Source organism: Pteropus vampyrus, unplaced genomic scaffold, assembly GCF_000151845.1.
Source record: "Pteropus vampyrus isolate Shadow unplaced genomic scaffold, Pvam_2.0 Scaffold156, whole genome shotgun sequence".
Classification (NCBI taxonomy): Eukaryota; Metazoa; Chordata; class Mammalia; order Chiroptera; family Pteropodidae; genus Pteropus; species Pteropus vampyrus.
The window spans coordinates 1,087,132-1,108,909 of record NW_011888937.1 but is presented as its reverse complement, the minus strand read 5'-3'; the positions used below and the strand labels follow the sequence as shown (position 1 = coordinate 1,108,909).

Sequence of the window (21,778 nt, the reverse complement as noted above, 5' to 3'; positions counted from 1 at the left end):
AGAGCAAGATAAGACATTGTTCCTGCTCTCATGAAGACAGATAATTAAGCAATAAAGAAAAGGAGGACAGGTGCTACACATAAGTACAAGAAGCTAGGGAAGCACAAGGCAGCAGCAGGCAACTGAGCCTTGGGAGATGTACTGTAGAGAGTATTAAGAGCAGACACTTATTGCATGCCAGGCCAAGTTCTAAGCACTTTACATATTCTATACACTGTATGTTCACTCACTGAATACTCACAATAACCCTAATGAGATAGGTGCTATCACTATCCCCATTTTACAGATGAGAAAACTAAGGCACAGAGGGGTTAAATGACTAGCCCGAGGTCACACAGCTAGGAAGAGCTGAGCCAAGATTCAAACTCTGGCACACTCGTGTTCTTAAGCACCACACTCTGGCCCCTCATGCTTCCCTGAGCAAGTGACTTTCTGACTGAGACCTGAGAGACTAAGAGCCACCAAGCAGGAATAGAGGAGGGGGATGAGAGTTCTGGGCATGTATGTATCATTTGAAGGTGGTACAGGAGCTAAAGTAAATATGGAGTCACACAAAGTGTGAAAAACTCTTCTACCTGGGAACAGTTCGTTTTTTTTTTTCAGGCCTTGGCCTAGAGGAGGCAGTGCAGGGATGAGGTGCGGTCTTGGGGAGGCGGTCTGAGCTCTGTCAGTTTCTCTGAGCAAGATGTAGACCTTGGTGCCGGGTTCAGAGGGTTTCTAAAGGCCCATAGCAACAACTGCCAGGGATCCTGGGAAAGTCTCCAGGCATCCAAGATCCTGCGGCCTTGGCAGTCCCTCTGTCCCCTCTTGGCCTCGTTTCCCAAATGGACCCAACATCAATCAAGGACAAGAACCTAAGGCATGACCTAGCAAACAGCTGGCAAACTAATTTTAAAATCCAATTTCAAATTGTATATGTATAAGCCTCAGTGTATTTCTCTAGGGGATTCTATCTTTCGAGTGGAAAATTTTAAGTCAAATAAGGTAATCTCTATTTTGATTCCCATCATCCTGAGTGCAGGGCCCTGCAGCCTCCAGTAAGTGTTAATCCTCTTTAAGCACAAGCAAGTCACGGCTTGGGAGTCAAGGCGACTCCAGGGCTCAGAGAGAAAGGTCAGGACTGCTAAAATTTATTGTGCTAACACTGTTAGTGTATGTTTGGCTTTGTCCAGCACAAGAGAAGAAACAGAAGACATGAATTATGGCTGCTGGAATGGGGCAGAGTGAGGCTTCTGCAATCTGCTCATTTGTTGACCAGTTTCCTACATCTTGGACTCCGTCTAGCCCTCTTCTAAAAAAATATAAACGAATGAATGAATGAATGAGTCACAAGAAACAAGAATGAGGAGAAAACAGGGTTCTGGGGGAGGGAATGGAGCAGAGAAAGTGAGAGGGAGGGCAAAAAGGGGACACAGGGCCAGCACTTTACAACACCTGCTTGTCTAACTCAGGCCACTGTCTTTTTGGTGATTCTGCAGCTGCCAGGCCTTGGCCTCAGGCGCCAGTGGGGAGATAAAGCATGTTGGCTCAGGGCCAGCAACACAGCCTATCCTGTGAAGATGAGAGTATTTTGCTTCTCCTAACAAACGCCTTTTGCATTCAGCAACCCAGATTTGTCTGGGCTTTTCTTTCTGAGGCCTAAATTGGTTAGATACATCTAGAGAAGGATTTCTCCAGGTCCTCTCCCCCTCCTGCCCCCGCCCCACCCAAGCACTTTCTAAATTTCATTGATCCTACCTCATACTTTTTGTCTCAAAGAAATGAAAAAACAAACTTTAGGATAACTCTTGGCTACACAAAGGGTCAGGCCTAATATGGCTACTGCCCCAGCCAGAGTCATCATCTATGCAGGTGAAAGTTTTGTGTCATTAGAAGGAGAGAGAAATGCTGGACAGACATCCTGGAGTGGAGAGGACAGGGTCCCGGCCAGGACAGGTGGGTCTGGAGTGGAAGGAAGCTCTTGACAGAAACACTTCATAATTTGCTTGCTGTGGTGGGACCCAGGGAGACACTTCAGGAGGTCACGCTCAGGAAAGAAGGCAGTTCTATGAGGAAGGGAAAAGGGAAGGAAGCCAAGTCAGAGGAGGGCTTTTCAGATAAACCACAGACCTAAAGTGTAATTTCTCAGGGCCCAGGACCACCAGTTTCTGCAGCTGTGGAGTGATCAAAGCTTCACCAGGTAGCTCATTTCATGTCTCATCATTAAAAAAGTCATTCTCCTATTGAACTGATAGATACAAAGCCCAAAGCACATACCAGGGCCTGGTGTATGGTAAGTGCTCTCTAAATATAAGCCAGTATCAAGATTATTGTTGAGCAGAAAGTTGCCTCCCCCCAAATATTTAGTCATTGGCCCAGTGCTGTCTTCAAAAGCAATGTGGTCTATGTCTGATCCCCTTTGTTTTTGTTTCCATAATAAATGTCTCAGTGCCTTCCAGCATACCTGATACTGCATGGCTTCCAGATACACCATCATGGCTGCCTTCTGTAGACAACTCAAGTTATCAAGGGCCCTTTTAAAACATTTTGAACATGGTATTCAGGATTGAATCTAATATTTCAGGTATTATCTGACCATCCAGGAATATGGTGGAAAAGTATTCCTTGAATTCTCTTACCTGTTTACATACATACAATTATGCTAGGCATGTGTGAAATGCTAGAGATAAAAAGATGAATGAAACATAGTGCCTGCTATTTGCAATAGTCTCAAATAGTGTTACTATCATCATACTTGAATGGATCGATAAACTGTGGTCTATTCACACAATGGAATATTATGTGGCAATGGAAAAAGACTGTTGAGACTGCACTAACAATATGGGACTGCATGTAACATTACAAATGTGATGATGATCAAAAAAGCCGGACACAAGACTACATACTATTTTTGACCTATTTTTAAAAATTTACAAAAACAGCTGAAACTAACCTATGCTGTTGAAAGACTGGATAGAGGTTTCCCTGGGGAGAGAGATAGTATAAGAGAGCACAAGGAGGGTTCTGGGTGCTATAATGCTTGGTTTCTTAATCTGGGTGCTGATTATATGCATATGTTCAGTTTGTGAAAATTCTGTGAGCTACACGTTTACAATATGCAATTGCTTGGATGTTGCATATCAATAAGAAGTTAAGGGGGGAAATATCATGCATGGGATCAAGATAATTGGAGGAAACAGTGAGATAACTTTAGTTCAGCATGGTAAACGCCATTATAGAGAAACATATAATGTGCGATACAGCAAGACAGAAGAAGGAGCAAGTAACCAAGGCTCAGGGGCAGAACAGGGTTAGCGAGGCCTCCTGGGGGCATTCTAGAGCTGAAAAGGAGCTGAACCTCATCCTCCAAGGCTGAATATTTGGGAAAGAAGTTTTAGATACATTAATAGAAAGAGGGCCTCATTTGTCCCGGTGAGAGTGGAAGTGAGATGTGAGAAGTGAACATGGTGATAATTTAGAATAATGGGAATGAAAGCCAGAGCCAACCAGAGATAAAGAAAAATAAATTGATGGGTGGTATGAAAAGAGCCCGGAGGAGGTATAAACCATGAACTTGAAGTGGGGCCATTCTCATTGGTTGGGTGGTCTTTTTCAGGAGCATAAATAGAAAATTCAGGGTTGGGATTTACTGGGCAGATGTGGCAAAAGCAGAGCAATTGGCATTGGTGAGGGAATAGCTTCAAAAATCAGCCACAGTGTCTAGCCAGGAGCAGAGAACAATGGTCTGTGAGCCTAGACTTCCCTCCTCTCCCCTCCTCTCACTTTTTCCTCTCATGCTTCTGATCACTCCTCAGTCTCACTCCAGGTTTGTCTTCCTCTACTCAACAGTTACAGGTTAGGTGATCTCTAGAGACCCACTTTGAAATGGGCCCTTTTTTTTTTTTTTTTTTGGTCTACACAATTTCCTTATGATCAATTTTGATTATCTAACCTAATCTGATGTGTTCCATCTCCAGTTCAGAATTCTCTGAGCTCCATACCTATATGTCTATTTAACATGATCACATTCAACATGCTCCTCAATGCAACATGTTCAAAAATTAAATTCATTATTTTCTTCCTCACCCTCTTCTGGTCTCTCTAACCTCTCCTTCCCAGTGTTTCCTTGGGCAGCATTGCTATATAATCAGCTTCCCTAGGCAGATGCCTGGGCCTCATCTTCCTCGTCTAATCAAGCACCAAGGCTGTCAGTTTCCCTTTTTTAATAACTCTCCTCTCAGGGGCAGTCTCTCCACTCCACCCTTACCACCTAAATTTGAGGCCCACTCTGTTGCAAAAACCTTATGACCAGCTGCCCTGTCTCTGGTCTCATATCTCCCTTCCATCCTCAGGCAGCTGCACTGGTGGTCTTTCTAAAACCCAAATGATCCAGTCACAGTGCTTTTATTAATACAGCTAAAACAAGATTATCCTGAGAGGACAAACCATAATCTCCCATCTAAGGGATCTTTCTTTTCTCTCTTTATACCTCCACATTCTTCGTCTGCTTTTAAAATATATATTTTTAAATCTTATATTTACATGGTAAAAAAAATCAAATATTAAGGAAAAGCATCAAATAAAAAGCAAAAGTTATCTTTTCCTAACTCCAGTGCTACTCTCCAAAACTTACCACCTCTTATGTATCATTCCTAAAAAAAAGTCTGCATATACCTATGTATTTAATTTAACACAAATGAGATTACACTGCTGTGCACATTGGTTTTAACAAAACACATTTAGAAGATCTTTCCAGGTCCACACATATAGTTCTGCCTCATGTTTTAATGATTTCATACTTTTCCATTACATAGATCTATTTAACTGGTCCCCTGCTGATGTATGGCTAAGTACTTTCCAGGTTTTTGTTATTACAATGCTGCAGTAATCATATTTGCACATGATTTTGGCATAATTTTGCCAATATATCCTTAGGGCAAATTCCTAGTGGTAGTATTGCTGAGTCAATGAGAACAAACATTCAAAATGTTGACAGACATTGCTAAATTGCTCTCCAGAGAGATGAATCTGTTTACACTCCCAGGATCAGTTTATGAGGGTGCCTATTTCCCCATAATCTTGTGATTACTGGGCATTACCAAACTTTTATTTGTTTGTCCATTTGATAGATGAAAAATGAAATTTCATTGTTTTGTGATGCATTTCTTTAACTATGAGTGATGCTGAAGATTTTTCACGTCTTTTAGCTCTTTGTTTCTTATAGACTGCTCATATCCTCTGTCCGTTTGGAGATTAGTTTATGAGTTTGGGTATTTGAACTATTGTCTAGTTTCCCAGGGAACTTAATATATTGATAGAACTCCATGAATTTCACCTTTGCCCAAGTATGAACCCCAACCAATCAAAGAAGATTGAGTGGTCTCTGGAAATTCAAGTAAGAGCCTACTCCTGGAGCTTTCTGCCCACTGGTACTTGGCCCAATGCGCTGACCACTCCTTACTTCATCATACCCAAAAGAAACCCCTTACCCATTAGCAATTACTCTCTACTCCCTTTTCCTCTTAGGCCCTGGCCACCGTTAATCTGTCTCTGTAGATTTGCCTATTTTGGACATTTCATAAAAATGGAATCATATAATATGTGATCTTTTGTGACTTCTTTCACATAGCATAAAGTTTTTGAGGTTTGTCCATGTCATAGTATAATTTAGTACTTCATTCTTTTCCGTGGCCAAATAATAGCCCACTGTATGAATATACTACATTTGTTTATCCATTCATCCATCAATAGATATTTGGTTTGTTTCCACCTTTGGGCTGTTGTGAAAACACTGCTATGAACATTTGAGTACAAGATTTTGTGTGAACATATATTTCAACTCTCTTGGGTATGTACCTAGGAGTGGAATTGCTGGGTCACATGGCAACTCTATGTTTAACTTTCCTAGAATCTACAAAACTGTTTTCCAGAGCAGCTGCACCATTTTACATTCCCACCAGCAATGTATAAGTGTTCCAATTTCTCCACATCCTTGTCAACGCCTGTTATTGTCCATCTTTTTTATTGTAGCCATGCTAGTGGGCGTGAAGTGGTATTTCACTGTGGTTTTGATTTGCATTTCTTTAATGACTAATGATGTTGAGTAGCTTTTCATGTGCTTATTAGACATTTGTATATTTTCTTTAGAGAGATGTCTATTCAAATTCTTCACCCATTTCAAAATTAGATTTCTTGTCTTTTTATTGTTGAGTTGTAGAGTTCTTTATATATATATTGGATACTAGACCCTTGTCACGTATATGATTTGTAAATATCTTCTCCCATCCTGTGAGTTGTCCTTTCACTTTGTTGAGTTTCCTTTAATGCAGAAGAATTTTTAATTTTGGTGAAGTCCAATTCACCTATTTTTACTTTGCCCAATTGTGCTTTTGGTGTCATATCTATAAACTATTGTCTAGTCCAAGATCATGAAGATTTACTCCTATGTTTTATTCCAGAAGTTGTGTAGTTTTATGTTTAGATTTTTGATCCATTTTGAGTTAATTTTTGTATATGGTGTGAGGTAAGGGCCTAATTTCATTCTTTTGCATGTGGCTATCCAGTTGTCCCAGCATGATTTGTTGAAAAGATGATTCTTGCCCCTATTGAATGGTCTTGGCACCTTTGCTAAAAATCAATTGACCGTAGATGTATGGGTTTATTTCTGAACTCAAATTCTTATTCCTCCAAACTTTCTTTAATGTGTTTTATTACTTTTATAAATGTATATGAAATAAGTTTTTTAAAAAAATAACTGTAAAAAAAAAGGGATATCTGTATTTATTTTTCAGTTCCCAAGAAAAAAAACTACAAGGATCCACTTACTATTAAAAGGTGTCTTTGGTGATTTTGGTTGCTTAGATAAGAAAAATGAAGTGTAATACAAGAGTCTTCAACACCCACTCCCCGCACTTATGTGTTTCCAAGTGTGTCTGAAGGAACTTCAGGATGAACATATGGCAGGAGGCCAATGGAAGAGGGTCAGAGTCTGGTAATATCACTAGTAGCAGCAGTAGGCCTGGCATAGCAGTGGTCCAAGGAGAGGGCAGAGTCTGCACTTATCAGGCCATGCCTACAAGGACTACCCACAAGATAGTTTGTAAGAGATGGTTCTCAAGGCCCAGAGTCCAGACACAATGAATGTCGTCTAATCTCTAAGTGAAATTCTCAATCCAAAGGAATGCCTATGGCAGTATCTCTGGGATAGGTACTCTGAAATAGGGTATCTCAGAGCACTGTAATTTAGGCTGGAATGTGGGCAATATCTAGGGGGTGTGTGTGTGTGTGTGTGTGTGTGTGTGTGTGTGTGTGTGTGTGTGTGTGTGTGACAGAGAGACAGAGAGACAGAGAGACAGAGAGACAGAGAGACAGAGACAGATCTATTTTTGACAGATAATTTTGTAAAGTTCATGTATTTAAAAGAGTTAAAATTCAGTGGTCTCCCTGGGGACAAGTGACTTCAGAAGAATCAACACAATGGCACATAAAGGCTGTCCTTCTCACAAAGGGCCCTGCAGTGGGTCTAGCACCTCAGAGTCAGGTCATTTGGATTTGGGAGCTTCCCATGGGAGATGTGCCATAGAAATGCCAAATCTTCCTGGGGGAGCTGACTAGACTGAAGCCTGTTCATCCACCGCAGTCTATACCTTAGAAATAACTCACTTCTGTTGTTGCTGGTAATCTTTTTTGGTTTTTTAACTTACAGAAATAATTCTTGCAAATTTTTACAATTTCAAGTAACACTGGAGTGAATACTGAAAAAGTGTAAGAGGTATCCACTGAAAGTTTGGTGTTTAGACTCTTAGAATTTATTCTATGAATCCAAATATATATATATTTACATATATATAATTTTTACAAAATAAGATGCTACTCTACATTGTTGCACGTTTTTTAAACAGCAGAATATCATAGACCTATTTTCAGTCAGTACAGATAGTTCTACCCCATTCTCTAATAGCTGCATAATAGTCCATTATGAATCAATTAAATTAATAATGCTTTAATTTCCCATTAGTATCAATTTAAGCTGTTTTTATATTTTTGCTATTATAAACAATGCTAATATAAATACACACAACACATTTACACATCAAATGCTACTATTTCTTTAGAATGAATTCTAGAGGTGGGACTGCAGAATACTAGGGAATGTGAATTTAAATTTATGAGAGATACTAGAAAGGATTCTTGTAGTATATGGTTGAAACTTTAGAAATTATACATAGAATTATGTGTGTATGAGTGTATGTGGTGCATGTTTCTAGGGAGAGATCCATAGCTTTCTTCAAACCCCCAAAAAGCTTATGAACCACTGAACCAAAGGGAGCTGGCATTTTCCTGTGGCTCTGGACCACAGGTAGTGAATTTGCAGGTCTTGAGCAATTTTATTGAGCTTGTACTTGTCTAGCAAGGGCCATTTTCCGTCCATGTCCAGGATGACCTACAAGGAGAGCAGGTAGTGACATTCACCAGTATGTTTTGTCCCTAAAATAAAGGTGAAACACCACACAGACACAAAATCATGGCCACAAACACTTCCTATGTTCCTGGATTTGATCAATTAGATCGACTATGTGTGATATAATGGTCAGCTAGTATTCTTGGTTCTCAAGTAGGGAGGCCATCTCCACACTACCTATAGCTTTGTCTCCAGGCAAAGTGAGGGCAGTGGCCAGCCTCAAATCTGCTTCACCATCAAGCCTCACCCATGTCGCTCCCACACCTGTGTCCGCAAACCCAACCAGGTGGGACTATCTATCAGAGTCAGAGATTCAAGCTGTAGTAGTCCACAGACAGGGGCCTTATACTCTGCAGGGCCGTGAGCTTCATCAAGTAAGACTTTTAGGAACTTACAAAGGGAACACACAATCTTCAAAGGGAATGAAAACGAAGCTGCCTTCCATACAGGACAGGGTACAGGCAATTTGGACCTCGACTTACGAACTCCAACATTAACAATAATAACCCTGCAACGTTTCTAACAGCTCAGTGGTTCTTAACCAAGGAGTATATTTTTTGTTGTCACAATTTGGGGTGTTGGGGGTAGGGTGCTACTGGCATCTAGTGGGTAGAGGCCAGGGATACTGCTACACATCCTACAATGCACAAAACGGCTCCACATAACAAAGAATTATCCAGCACAAAATGTCAATACTGCCGAGGGTGTAGAAACTCTGCAAAATATCTGATTAATAACATCTACACACTATTTTATACCAGAGAGTGATCACACTTTTGATAATATTTCCACATGCTATTTGGACCTGCTCAACATGAAGTTCCTGCCTGGACCATCCTAGGTTGTCTCTTTTACAATCACTTTCACACAAACTCAGAGAAATTCATTTCTAAACGATCGAGGTTGAATTCTTGGAGTATCTTCTCTTCTTAATTGGTCTAGGTAGGTTGTCTTCAAAGTTTTGCAGCTTTTAACTCCAAAAATATATATATTTTAATTACATGCTACCAGCATGTTTTTAAGTGGACATCTAAAGTTTTTCATCATAAGTATAGTTAAAAGGTTATAACTTTCAGCATATTGTAAATGTTGGCATGTAAAACATAATAAACCATCACTCCTAAACACATCAATGAAATCTAAATACATAGAGAATTAATACCCATCATCACTCATTTAAAAAATAGATGAATAAAAAATAAATAAAAATAAAAATACATGAACAAATTCTTCAACAGTGAGAAAATTTGTATTATTTCTTTTACTCTATGAACTCCAATCTATTTCCCCAATAGAATTTTATACTAATGTAATCTATTTTATATTTTATCTTGAAAGTCTTTTATTGATCACCTTATTATCTATTCTGTATCAAAATATGCATATAAATTAAAATATATTAGAAAATGTTTATTATAAGTCTCTAAGAGTGAGAAAAATTTCCTTTGGTTTGACTTATCAATATAATAATCAGTACAGAATTGATCAAAATAACAAATATATTATTTTTTACAATTATCAATCAAAAAAGAAAACTATATCAGCATACATGTGTGTGTTATGAAGTGAATGGTTTTTCCCCCCTAATTAGTTTAAAATCCATGGAGGAATATTACTTATTTTTAGAAAGAGTTCATTATTGATTCTAATCCTAGTTTTCATTTTTATAGATGTAAGCACCTTGTTCATATAAATAACTAGTTATGGAAAGAGTTTTGTTAGAGCACTTTTACTAAGTATTTTTAATTCCTTCTGAGTTAAATGACAACAAACAAACAAACAAACAAACAAAAAAACCACATAGTGATCTATCCAAAATTATGTTTAATGATCTATCAGCTAACGTCATGAAGTCATTCGATTGTGTAGAAAAAAAAGGATTAGACAAGATTTAACTTGCAAAAAAAAGATTTGTTAGTTATCAGAATCATTCATTTTCTCAATACTTACACCAATATTTCAGTGTGTTCCTTTGTTTAGCAACCCAGAGTGAGATTCAGCTGGGTGAGAGGGCTTTCTTTCCTTAATCACTTAAGAGAAGGGACACTGTGACAGGGTAATTGGGAGATAAGAACCTCTTCTTCTAACTCAAGCAGGTCAGTTTTAGAAAATAGTTCATATGAAAGATGGGATCTGGAAATAGATTTAATTAAAACTATCAATGACCTTGCAGAGCTTCGTGTAGTCGCAGTGCCCTATCCCAGCTTGCAGACTGCTAGTCAACATCCTTGCTACTCGAAGTGTAATCCATAGTCCAGCAGGATCAATACCATCTGAGATTGTTAGAAATGCAGAATATTGCTAAAAATTTTAATGAGATCCCCAGGTGATTCATATGCACATTAAACTCCGAGAAACCACTGCTTCCCACAAATATGTCCATAATCCAGAAAGATAACACTTTCATCATATACATAATGTGTTTATAGAAAAAGGCATGGAAGAATACAAACCAATTTTATCATTAATTGCCTCAGAAAGTATGAAGTATTGTTGCTTGACATGTAACAAGGAGCTGCACCTAGAGCTCGGACCCAGGACCAAGTTCCAGCTCCACTGCTAATCTGATTTGTGACTTAGTGAATTACATCCTAGTTTCTTCATTTGTAAAACAGGAAGGAAAATCCTGTCTCATTAGAATTGTTGAGGTATAAATATTAGAACAGTGCCTGTCACAATAAATTATATTGTTATCATTAACAGAAACAAAAACAAATTACAAAAAGCCTAAAATTGAGGAGATTCACATAGTACTTGTTTCAGATCCCACTAGAGCTAGCTAGCATCGAGGCCATCTGAGTTGCTTCTGAGACCCTAAAAGACTGGCTGATTTTAAAGACATCTGGCTAGATTTCTCTCCTCTTGGTCTGTTATCACATGGAAGGAAAGTACTCTTAAGACTCACAGCTTAGGAGCTTTCTTCTGAGCATCTCCAGACCTTCACTATCACTCTTTGATATACCTAGTGTCATCTTCGTCTTTTCTCCTGCCAAATCAACAGCTTCTTGCAGTGCAAATGCTCTTACTAGACCTCTATCCTTGATGGCTAATAAGACGTGGAGCTGTCATATTTGCTGTCGGAGTCACAAATACTAGTTTATCCAATAGTCTTTCATAGGACTATTGCTACATTAATGTTCTTTGGGTTGAGAAATCTGGAGCCTTTAGTGATTAAATTTTTCGTATGTGCTTTACAATATTTCACATTCACAAACAACATTTCAACATTTCACAAATCTCATTAATGTTAAACATGAAATAAACTAGTAACTTTTCCTGGTTTATTTTATCCTAAAGGAACTAATGTATAGAATCAGAAATTTCATTCTTTTGAGAACAGGATGCTGATGAGCTTCCCCATTAAAGAGCTCTTAATTTTATTAATTATGCTTATGACTAAAACAAAGCAGTAGCTCTTTTCATTTATTTTACATGATCTCCAGGGTTTCTCATTTCCTCATCTCCTTCTGCCATCCCTTATATTTATTATTCTTTCCTCTTGTCTCCTTCCTTATTTTCCCTCTTTGCCTTTCCTCAAACATTCTTAAGCACTTTCTGTGTGTCAGGCACTCAGCAACAAAGTTTAGCAAAAAAACCACCTTCTTATTGTCATGGAGCTTACAAATGTGATGGGAGTTGAGACATTCACTAATTGCCAAAACTGTAATTTCAAACAGCACTTAGTGCCATATAGGAAAACACAGGACCCTGTGAGAAATCTGTGTTGGTGAAGGCTTCATCCAGGAAGTGGCAGCTGAGCTAGGGTAGGAAGAATGAGGAGTTAGCCAGCCATTGTCCTCCATTTACACCTCCGGGTGGGCAGAGATCAGGACTGTCATATCACCAGTCTGTGGGTCTGTCTAACAGGAGGTGCTCATAAATATTTGAGAGGAAGGGAAAATGTAAAAAATATAAAATCAATGAAAATGTGTCCGATTTTGTTTTGATACTAATCAATTAATAAATTTAACTGTTACTAATTAAAAGAAATCCAAAGTAGAAGACAGAAAAGAAAGTGGCACAAGATAAGATTGAAGAAGCAGCAGGCAAATCACACTCCGGCCTTTCAGAGCATGTAGCAATTTTAGTTTTTATCTTAACAGCAATTGGAAGCCACTGAAGGTTTAATTATTACAGCTAACATGAAAAAAAAAAAACCAAAAAACAAACCTATTATGTGCTAGATACTATGTTAAAGACTTTACTTGCATGATTACATTTAATCCCAATTTTTTACAGACTCATGACATGGACATGTAGAAAGGTTGTTTGCTCAACACTCTTAATAAGTGGTAGACACTGGACTCCAAAACCCCGACCCTTAACCAGGATATTATACATGCTATGAGCAAGAAAGAGAAGTCCGTAAGCAAGTATGAACAGCTGATTCTAATCTCCTTGGCATGACCAGCCCACAGTGGAGCTGGTAACATAAGGGTATCAGGATGAGCTAATCATTGAATTCAACCAATCCCCTTGTTCTGACTCCATATTAATCAAATAACCTTGTAATTATATTCTGGCTTCCCATATAGATTTTTCTGCTAGGAGATAATGCACCAACCAGCCTACACATGCAATTCGTAGGCAATTTTATTACTTATTGTGAGTTAATAAATTGGCATTCTGCTTTAAAAAAAGAAAAGCGAAATAACACTTCAAAATTATTAGTCAAACAGTTTTCCATGAAGATAGTTTGAAAAATAAAGGCCAATAAATAAAATTAACATTGATGTTGTCTCTTTTTTATATCGCCTGCTTTGAGTGACCATGGCTATGGTCATGAGGTGTAGAGATAAGCCCTTTCTTTACCGTCCTTGTCAAAGCCCTTGGTACAGCTCAAATGCTTCCATTGTTTCCCAGCCCGCAAACTCCTACCTTTCCTCCCGCTGGTCGTTGAGAGGATTGTTCATAATTTACCTAATTCTCTGAGGATAAGCAGCAGGAGGCTCCTACTGAGGTCTCATTCACGTCCCCAGTGCATCTATCCTATCCTAGGAGCAGGCCTTCCTAATAACATCATTAAAGCCGATATTAATGCGCTCAGGGCCACCACCATAGCAGCCCCTGCCAGCCCTGCACCGAGGCTGCAGCCCTTAAACAGGCAGTGACATCCGCCCTCCTTTCCATTTGTAGGCTCCTTCCAAACCGGGGCTCCCTGAACTCGGTTTCTGATTCTCTACTCCTTGTTGGCTCAAGTTTTGTTCTTTTCGTCTCCCCTAGAATTCCTTTAATGGGCAAAACTGGCACAAATGCATGTGGACATTTTTAAAGTGAAAGCTTCATGAAACGGACAGTTTCACCTTGTCAGGAGATCTGCTTAATCTTATACAAAGGCTCTAGGGCTTTTCTTTAAGAAAATATTCGACTGTCTCTTGAACAGAATATTGAAATGACTCTCTAAACAACGATTCGTTTTTTCTCCTTACAGACATAGGAAAAGTCAGCAAGTGCAAGGTCAGCCTTGTGAAAAGCCTCCTTTCTTGAATGGAGAAATGGCTGGAGCTGAAGGGTCAACAAAGGAAAAGGTCTTTCAGAAACTTTAGTGCTGGGGGGGGGGGGGTGGAAGGAGGACGGCAATCGTTTAAATCGATGCCAGAACTCTCATTATTCTGCTTTTCGGCCATTTTCATCACAGAAGCTTTAACCAAGAAATTACTAGCAAATAGGCGGCCCGCCTCAGGATTTCCAGCCGCCAGAAGCGCGCAGGGTGGGGATGAATACTGCGGTGCGAAGAATCGTTCGCTGACCAACCAAGATGGCCACTTTCACGTGGCTGACAGCCACTGGCCCCCTGTCACTCGGGCATCCAAAGGCGGGGCGACCGGAAAGACCTACGCCTAAGAGCCAGAGAACAAAACCTTCACGATTCCCGCTGCCACCGCTGGGGGACGCGACCTCGCGGCCAGATAGCCAGGCCAACGGTCGGAAGGGCGGTGCCATGTCACAGCACAGGGGAACAGCGGCATTAAGCCCTTATCGCTTTTCCTCCCACACCGAACACGGAAGGGTACAACGACCCCGTACGCTCGCGTTTCCACTTACCACTTGTTATGAATGCTTACGATAGTTAAGTATTCGCTGGAAGGGCGCGTTACCTCCACTCCCTCCCCGTGCCTCGCTGAGTGGTTTAGCCCGAGCTCCCCTCAGCGAACCGCCCCTTCTCCCCCCGCGTGTGTGGCGCATAGGCGCGCGGGGCCGAGGGGCGGGGCCAGAACCGGGCGCGCGCAGCGCTGTGTATAAATACTGGGCCCGCTGCCCGCCGCCTCGTTCATTCCGCGCCGCCAGCCCGAGCTTAGTGGAACGCTGTCTTCTGCTTGCGCGTTTCGCAGTCGTCGCCTCACCGCTCTTTTCTCTTCAACGCCACTTTTACCGCTACTGTCACCAACACCAACATGAACGGGCAGCTCAACGGCTTCCATGAGGCGTTCATCGAGGAGGGCACGTTTCTCTTCACCTCAGAGTCTGTGGGGGAAGGCCACCCAGGTGAGGTGACGGATCCTGGCGCGAAGCGAGGGGCGGGGCGTAGGCAGAGTTGGGCCTGCCCGGGACCCGCTGGCGGCGGTGCCCACTCTGGTTACCCAGGCTTGCTGGGCAGTGGGAAGAGCGGCGGCTGCGCGCCTTCCTCGTGGCGCCGCCGGTGCCCAGCGCGTGGCCGCTGCTCCCCTCCCCCTTCCTTTCCTCCCCTCCCATCCGGCCGCGCGCCCCGGCTTACGGAAGATTCCAGAAAACGAGAAGGGCGGGAGCTGCGGCATCTCGTACTCTACCCGGGGAGGGCACTATTTCCCCCTCTCCGCCCTGGCGTCCGAAAAACCTCGAGTGGGCGACCCGCTTCGAGCGCTCGTGCCCGGCCTTCGGGAGCGCGCGCCCCGCATTGCAGCCGCAACCACGTGTCTGCAGCATGTGGCATCTGGGCCGCGGGAGCCGTCCGGCAGCGGGAGCGCTCGGGTTTACGAAGTGGGTAGCCGGTTCCTCGCGACGCCTTCTCTCCCATAAATTTCTTGGCTTGAGTCATTACTACTCACTACAGAATATGGACATTCCCTTAGGCGGTATATTGCCTGGCCTTGGAAGTGACAACCTCCAACTAAATATAGCGTGCGTTGGAGAAGACATGCCTTATTTGGGCCATGGGTGAAAAGGATGGGAAGCATGAATTAAGCGTAAGCTGCCGTTGCATTTTAGTCTTTGGTGCTTACCGTTAGAGGCAGGATTTTACTTAACGTCTCCTTCTCCGGGCTTTGTCCACTGGTCCGCCATTATGGGAATCAGTTTACACGTGAATGAGTGAAGCTGTTTCTAGAAACTTTGAATCGCATCCTGGAAACATCACCTGGCAAAGATCGTTATTTTGCTGAGCTGCTTCTGCCCTTATGTTGACCACCACAAAGATAATTAACTAGTCTGATGGCTTAAGGATCCATTTCTCTAGCCTACTGTGCCTTTGATGAAATTCCACAAGCAACTTAATGGTATAGGAGAGGACAACCCCCAAGACTTGATCAGTGAAGATCAGGTGTTCTGGTGTGATGTGGGGTTTTGGGTTTTTTCCCCATTGTTGACCTACCTTTTATCTTAATCACTTAAGTCACAGTCATCTATAAGGGTTTGTAGATTGTCTTGAGCTTTTGGCTTGACTGCAATAATATTTTGCTTTAATTGTTTTGCGTGGTTATACAAAATTCAGGAAAGTGATATAGGGGGTATTTCTGTTCCTCCCTCTCCCACTTTTAATTAGGTGACAATTTAGTGGAGAGAACATTGACAAGGATTCAGAATACGTTTGGGTATTTCCCAGTCTTGTTCTTAAGATTACTCATAACAAAATCAAATGATTCACCATTTATTCATTTTGTTCATAAAGTGTCCTTGCTTTCGTTGTTTAACTCTTGAATTGACGTGATTTCTCTTTGCCCTAATTGGTGTTCCTCAGGATCAGGGAGAATTGATAACAAGATAAACAAAAAACGGTTCACTTCTCTGGTTGGTTAGATTTATAATGCACACTTCAAACTTTGGGGATAAAATGTTAAGTACTATTATTTGAAAAGCAATACTCTAAAGCTAAGCATTTCCTAGCATTGCTTTTGGAATCGAAGGTAAACCATTTTGTTTCTGCTTTCACTTGATCTCAGTGATGTGGCTGTTCTATTTAATGATGGAAATAGTTTTGCCTGGGAACATTTTTCAAAATGTCTGGAATACTTTAGAGTTGGGATTGAAGTCTGTGTCAGGTATAAAGTGTATATGCCATAATGAGTTTAAATGTTTTTTAATTAAATACCAGGTGTTCTATTGGCCTATCTGAATTGGTGTGCTTGTGGTGCAGCTATAATAAGACCATGATGTCAGGTTTTCAAGTAACACGCAACACTACATCCAGCATTTATTCTTCAGGCAAATGGCTTCTGGCAAAGTAGTGCTTTAATTATGCAGTAGCTAGGTATGGCAGTAAGATCTCCATACTTGGAATATGACTGAATTATATACTTGAAAATGTTTAAATTGGTAAATTTTGCTCTACCAAAGATCTTTACAGCTGTGGTTAAAAGGAAGGGAGCATGACATACTTAATTAACAGTAAAGATATTGAGCCAGGAATTATTTTTTTCCAGATAAGATTTGTGACCAGATCAGTGATGCTGTCCTTGATGCTCACCTTCAGCAAGACCCTGATGCCAAAGTGGCCTGTGGTAGGTTCAGAACAGTGCTTATCAACTGATGAAATGGTAGCATCATGAAAATTACTTTATAAAAATGACATTTGATTGTGAACTTCTCTTTTTATTAGAAACTGTTGCTAAAACTGGAATGATCCTTCTTGCTGGGGAAATTACATCCAGAGCTGCTATTGACTACCAGAAAGTGGTTCGTGAAACCATTAAACACATTGGATATGATGATTCTTCCAAAGGTATGTTTTAATGAGTTGGCTTTTCTACGCTTCTCATTTTTCCAGATAGTTTCTTAAGCTTTCCCTATCTGTTTTCCAGGAGGTTCCTGCTAATCTTAATTCCAGTTGTATAGTTTTGTTATCCTTTTGTTTCAGCCCTATTCCATTCTCTAAAAATATTAAGCTTTAGGTATATTAGATGAAAATCCACATGTAATTTTTGACTCCCCAAAAACTCAGTCATCCCTTGGTACCAGGACCTCTCTAGCATACCAGAATCCGAGGAGTCTCAAATTTCTTACATAAAATAGAGTAGGATAATGTATACAGTTGACTGGCCCTCCACATCCGTGGATTGAAAATACTTTTCTAGTCTGCCGTTGGTTGAATTAGTGATGCAAAACCTTGGGAATACTAAGTGTGTAAGTGGGACCCGCACAGTTCAGCACAGTTCAAAGCCATTGTATCTGAAAAATTTCTTGTTGAGGATACAATCTATCGTCTATAGCCAAGTGTCAGATTTGTTGTGCAAGAGTGAACTGTATTTAGAATTCCAGTAATTGTTGTAAAAAGGTACTGCTATAGCTGCCTTTTTTTTTTTTTAAATAAGACATTGTTCTGTTACAGGGTTTGACTACAAGACTTGTAATGTACTGGTGGCCTTGGAGCAACAGTCACCAGATATTGCTCAAGGAGTTCATCTTGACCGGAATGAGGAAGACATTGGTGCAGGAGACCAGGTATTTTTGTAGACACTATCTGCATCTTCTAACATTTAGTTCTAAGGCTTGGATTGATCACACTGGTGATTTTTCCTTTTTTAGGGTTTGATGTTTGGTTATGCCACTGATGAAACTGAGGAATGTATGCCTTTAACCATTGTCTTAGCACACAAGCTCAATGCCAAACTGGCCGAACTGCGCCGCAATGGCACTTTGCCTTGGTTACGCCCAGATTCTAAAACTCAAGTAAGTGATGACCATAAAGCTAGATTACACATATTACATTGGTCCAGAGCATTAGTGAAGCTGTTTGATTAAAGCTAACTGAAAAAAGAATAGCATTTGTCCTTTGTATTATAAGTTAGGGTGGAAGACCTAGAGCAAAGTCATTGTTTAGTAGATGGTGTTCTCATTATCTGTGTTGCCTTCAAGGTGACTGTGCAGTATATGCAGGATCGAGGCGCTGTGCTTCCCATCAGAGTCCACACAATTGTTATATCTGTTCAGCATGATGAAGAAGTTTGTCTTGATGAGATGAGGGATGCCCTAAAGGAGAAAGTCATCAAAGCAGTTGTGCCTGCAAAATACCTCGATGAGGATACAATCTATCATCTACAGCCAAGTGGCAGATTTGTTATTGGTGGGCCTCAGGTAAGGCCTTATAATGTCAGTTCAGTTCTTTTTTGGATTTTTGTGATGGTTACATGCAAAAATTTGGCTACTACCACCTCTTTTTCTAGGTTTCTTGAAGCCTACATCTGAATCATCCGAGGATATTTGCTGAATGATACAGGATAGGCATTTAACAACAAACTTGATCTAGAACCACTTGCTGAAAATGATAAGACAGAAAGTGACTAAATCCTGTAATTTCAGGGTGATGCTGGTTTGACTGGCCGGAAAATCATTGTGGACACTTATGGCGGTTGGGGAGCTCATGGAGGAGGTGCCTTTTCAGGAAAAGACTATACCAAGGTGGACCGTTCAGCTGCTTATGCTGCCCGTTGGGTGGCAAAATCCCTTGTTAAAGGAGGTCTGTGCAGAAGGGTTCTTGTTCAGGTATATACTCTTTTATAAAATGACTTATTAAAAGGCACGTTAGTGGGAGGTAGAGGGCATTTAGTAGTTAACTACTTGTTTTTTTTTTTGTTTTGTTTTGTTTTTATTAATACCACTGTATTACACAAGTGTTATGTGGGTCTTTCCATGTCTGATTCTTACGATGTTTGAATCCTTTTAGGTCTCTTATGCTATTGGAGTTTCTCATCCATTGTCTATCTCCATTTTCCATTATGGTACCTCTCAGAAGAGTGAGAGAGAGCTATTAGAGATTGTGAAGAAGAATTTTGACCTCCGCCCTGGGGTCATTGTCAGGTAAAGATGGTAAAGCCTATTGCTAGTGACAAATATTGAGGGTGTGGGGTGTGTATATATTTGAGATATATTCAAATCAGAGTAAGTAAAGGGTGTGAAGGAAGACCCCTCAAGTGGGGAAACATTGTAATTCCTAGAACGTGTTGGTGTTATCTTTTAAATTGTCTTCAGTAAAAGCTTAAATTAGGAAAAATCCAAAAGCATAGTACGCTGTGGCTTAGACTTAACCACCCTAGAAAATCTTCCACATTTGATAATGGGCTTTTTGCTCATCTTATGAGAGAATGTTTATTTAAAAGGAATTAGTACAGATAAATGGGATGTTCGAGGCTGTTATAAAGAAAATAACCATGGTGTAGAGTGTGGGCAATGGGACCTTGGTAAGTATTCTGTAATCTCAAATGAGCTTTTGACGCTTGAAATTTCTCAGAATAATGACAAGTTTTCATATTTGTTGAGCCAGGGACGGAAAAACAAGAACTGTAGTTACTAATAAGGACTGTGCAAGGAGTTTGGACACCAGGGAAGTAACAAACACTTTCGCCACAAACTTTTTTCCTAGCATACCCCAGAGAACTGAACTCATTTGCCAGAAGTCTTGAAAATGAGTCTTGCTGATTGTTTTGCTTTATTTTAATTGAATGCTACATATTAAGTTACGGACTTGTATATTCCAGGGATCTGGATCTGAAGAAGCCAATTTATCAGAGGACTGCAGCCTATGGCCACTTTGGTAGGGACAGCTTCCCATGGGAAGTGCCCAAAAAGCTTAAATATTGAAAGTGTTAGCCTTTTTCCCCCAGACTTGTTGGCGTAGGCTACAGAGAAGCCTTCAAGCTCTGAGGGAAAGGGCCCTTCTTCCTAAATTTTTCCTGTCCTCTTTCAGCTCCTGATCAGTTGCAGTCACTCTAGTCAATGACATGAATTTTAGCTTGTGTGGGGGACTGTAAGTTCGGCTTGCTATTCTGTCCCTAGGTGTTTTGTTCACCATTATAATGAATTTAGTGAGCATAGGTGATCCATGTAACTGCCTAGAAACAAACCAACAACACTGTAGTAAATAATGCTTTGAAATTGAACCTTTGTGCCCTATCGCCCAACCCCCTAAAATTCTAATTGCATTGACTTTCCCACCAGATGCTGAAAATGTCCTTGTGATGTGCACGTAAAGTACCTGTAGTTCCATTATAGCCTGTCTGGCAATGCCACAGCCCTGTCAGCATGAATTTGTAATGTCTCAAGCTCTATTATGAATGTGAAGCTTTCCCTTATCTTCCCTATAACTTGATCTATTTCTAATTATGTAGCTCTTTGTCAGGGAGTGTTCCCTATTCAATCATTCTTGCATGTAACGCAAGTTCCAGTTGGAGCTCTAGCCTGACATTTTTTTAAAAAGGCAGTTACCATTAAACCATCTCCCTGGTGCTTATGCTCTTAATTGCCATCTCTTAAACAGCACCAAATCTTATCACTCCATTTATTCAGCTGTCTTTTGGAGGACGTACGTAATAAGGTTTTTATTCAGTCAACCAATCCTATGCATGGTTTCAGCACTAGCCAAACCACCAACTCCTAGCTCTAGAAAAAACAGGCACTTGGCACCCTTGTGATGTCATACAGAGAAGTCACAGGGCAGTACCTGAGGGTCTGTAGGTTGCACACTTTGGTACCAGATAACTTTTTTTTTCTTTATAAGAAAGACTAAGTATTCCACACTGCACAATAACTCCTCCCAGGGTTTTAACTTTGTTTTATTTTCAAAACCAGGTCCAATGAGCTTTCTGAACAGCTGGTGTAGCTACAGAGAAACCAGCTTCCTTCAGACAGCAGTGCTTTTGGCGGGGAGGAGGAAAATCCCTTCATACTTGAACATTTTCTAATTGCTTATTTATTGTATTCTGGGGTATGGCGTAAGTACAGAGAAGCCATCACCTCAGATGGCAGCTTTTAAAAGATTTTTTTTTTCTTCAACACCATGATTCCTTTAACATGTTTCCAGCGTTCCCAGGTAGGCCAAGGTGTCCTACAGAAAAACCTTGGGTTAGACCTACAGGGGGTCTGGCTGGTGTTAACAAGGGAGGGCAGAGCTGGTGCAGCTAGCCATGGAAAAAGCAGACCTGGCTGGTGTGGTACAGAGAAGCCAGCTTGTTTACATGCTTATTTCATGACTGCTTGCCCTAAGCAGAAAGTGCCTTTCAGGATCTATTTTTGGAGGTTTATTACGTATGTCTGGTTCTCAATTCCAACAGTTTAATGAAGATCTAAATAAAATGCTAGGTTCTACCTTAACTGTGTTCATTATTCTTTAAAAATAGTTTGATGGGAATATGATCGGAGAACATACTTCTT

General features: G+C 40.7%; 1 protein-coding gene and 1 long non-coding RNA gene across 2 annotated transcripts; one reads left to right on the top strand and one right to left on the bottom strand.

The window, feature by feature from the left end:
- Positions 1-7,870: 7,870 nt before the first annotated feature.
- On the bottom strand, positions 7,871-14,574 carry LOC111745488. The gene is made up of 3 exons (XR_002782674.1): positions 14,486-14,574; positions 10,391-10,573; positions 7,871-8,422 (listed from the first exon to the last, which is right to left on the bottom strand). It is a non-coding gene; the product is annotated as an uncharacterized LOC111745488 (long non-coding RNA).
- MAT2A (methionine adenosyltransferase 2A) lies at positions 14,552-21,718 on the top strand. The gene is made up of 9 exons (XM_011369834.2): positions 14,552-14,926; positions 17,056-17,133; positions 17,232-17,354; positions 17,961-18,073; positions 18,158-18,301; positions 18,488-18,706; positions 18,932-19,114; positions 19,296-19,429; positions 20,107-21,718. The coding sequence occupies exons 1-9, from the start codon at positions 14,836-14,838 to the stop codon at positions 20,207-20,209; spliced, it is 1,188 nt and encodes a 395-aa protein (XP_011368136.1). The 5' UTR covers positions 14,552-14,835; the 3' UTR covers positions 20,210-21,718.
- The last annotated feature ends 60 nt before the right edge of the window (positions 21,719-21,778 follow it).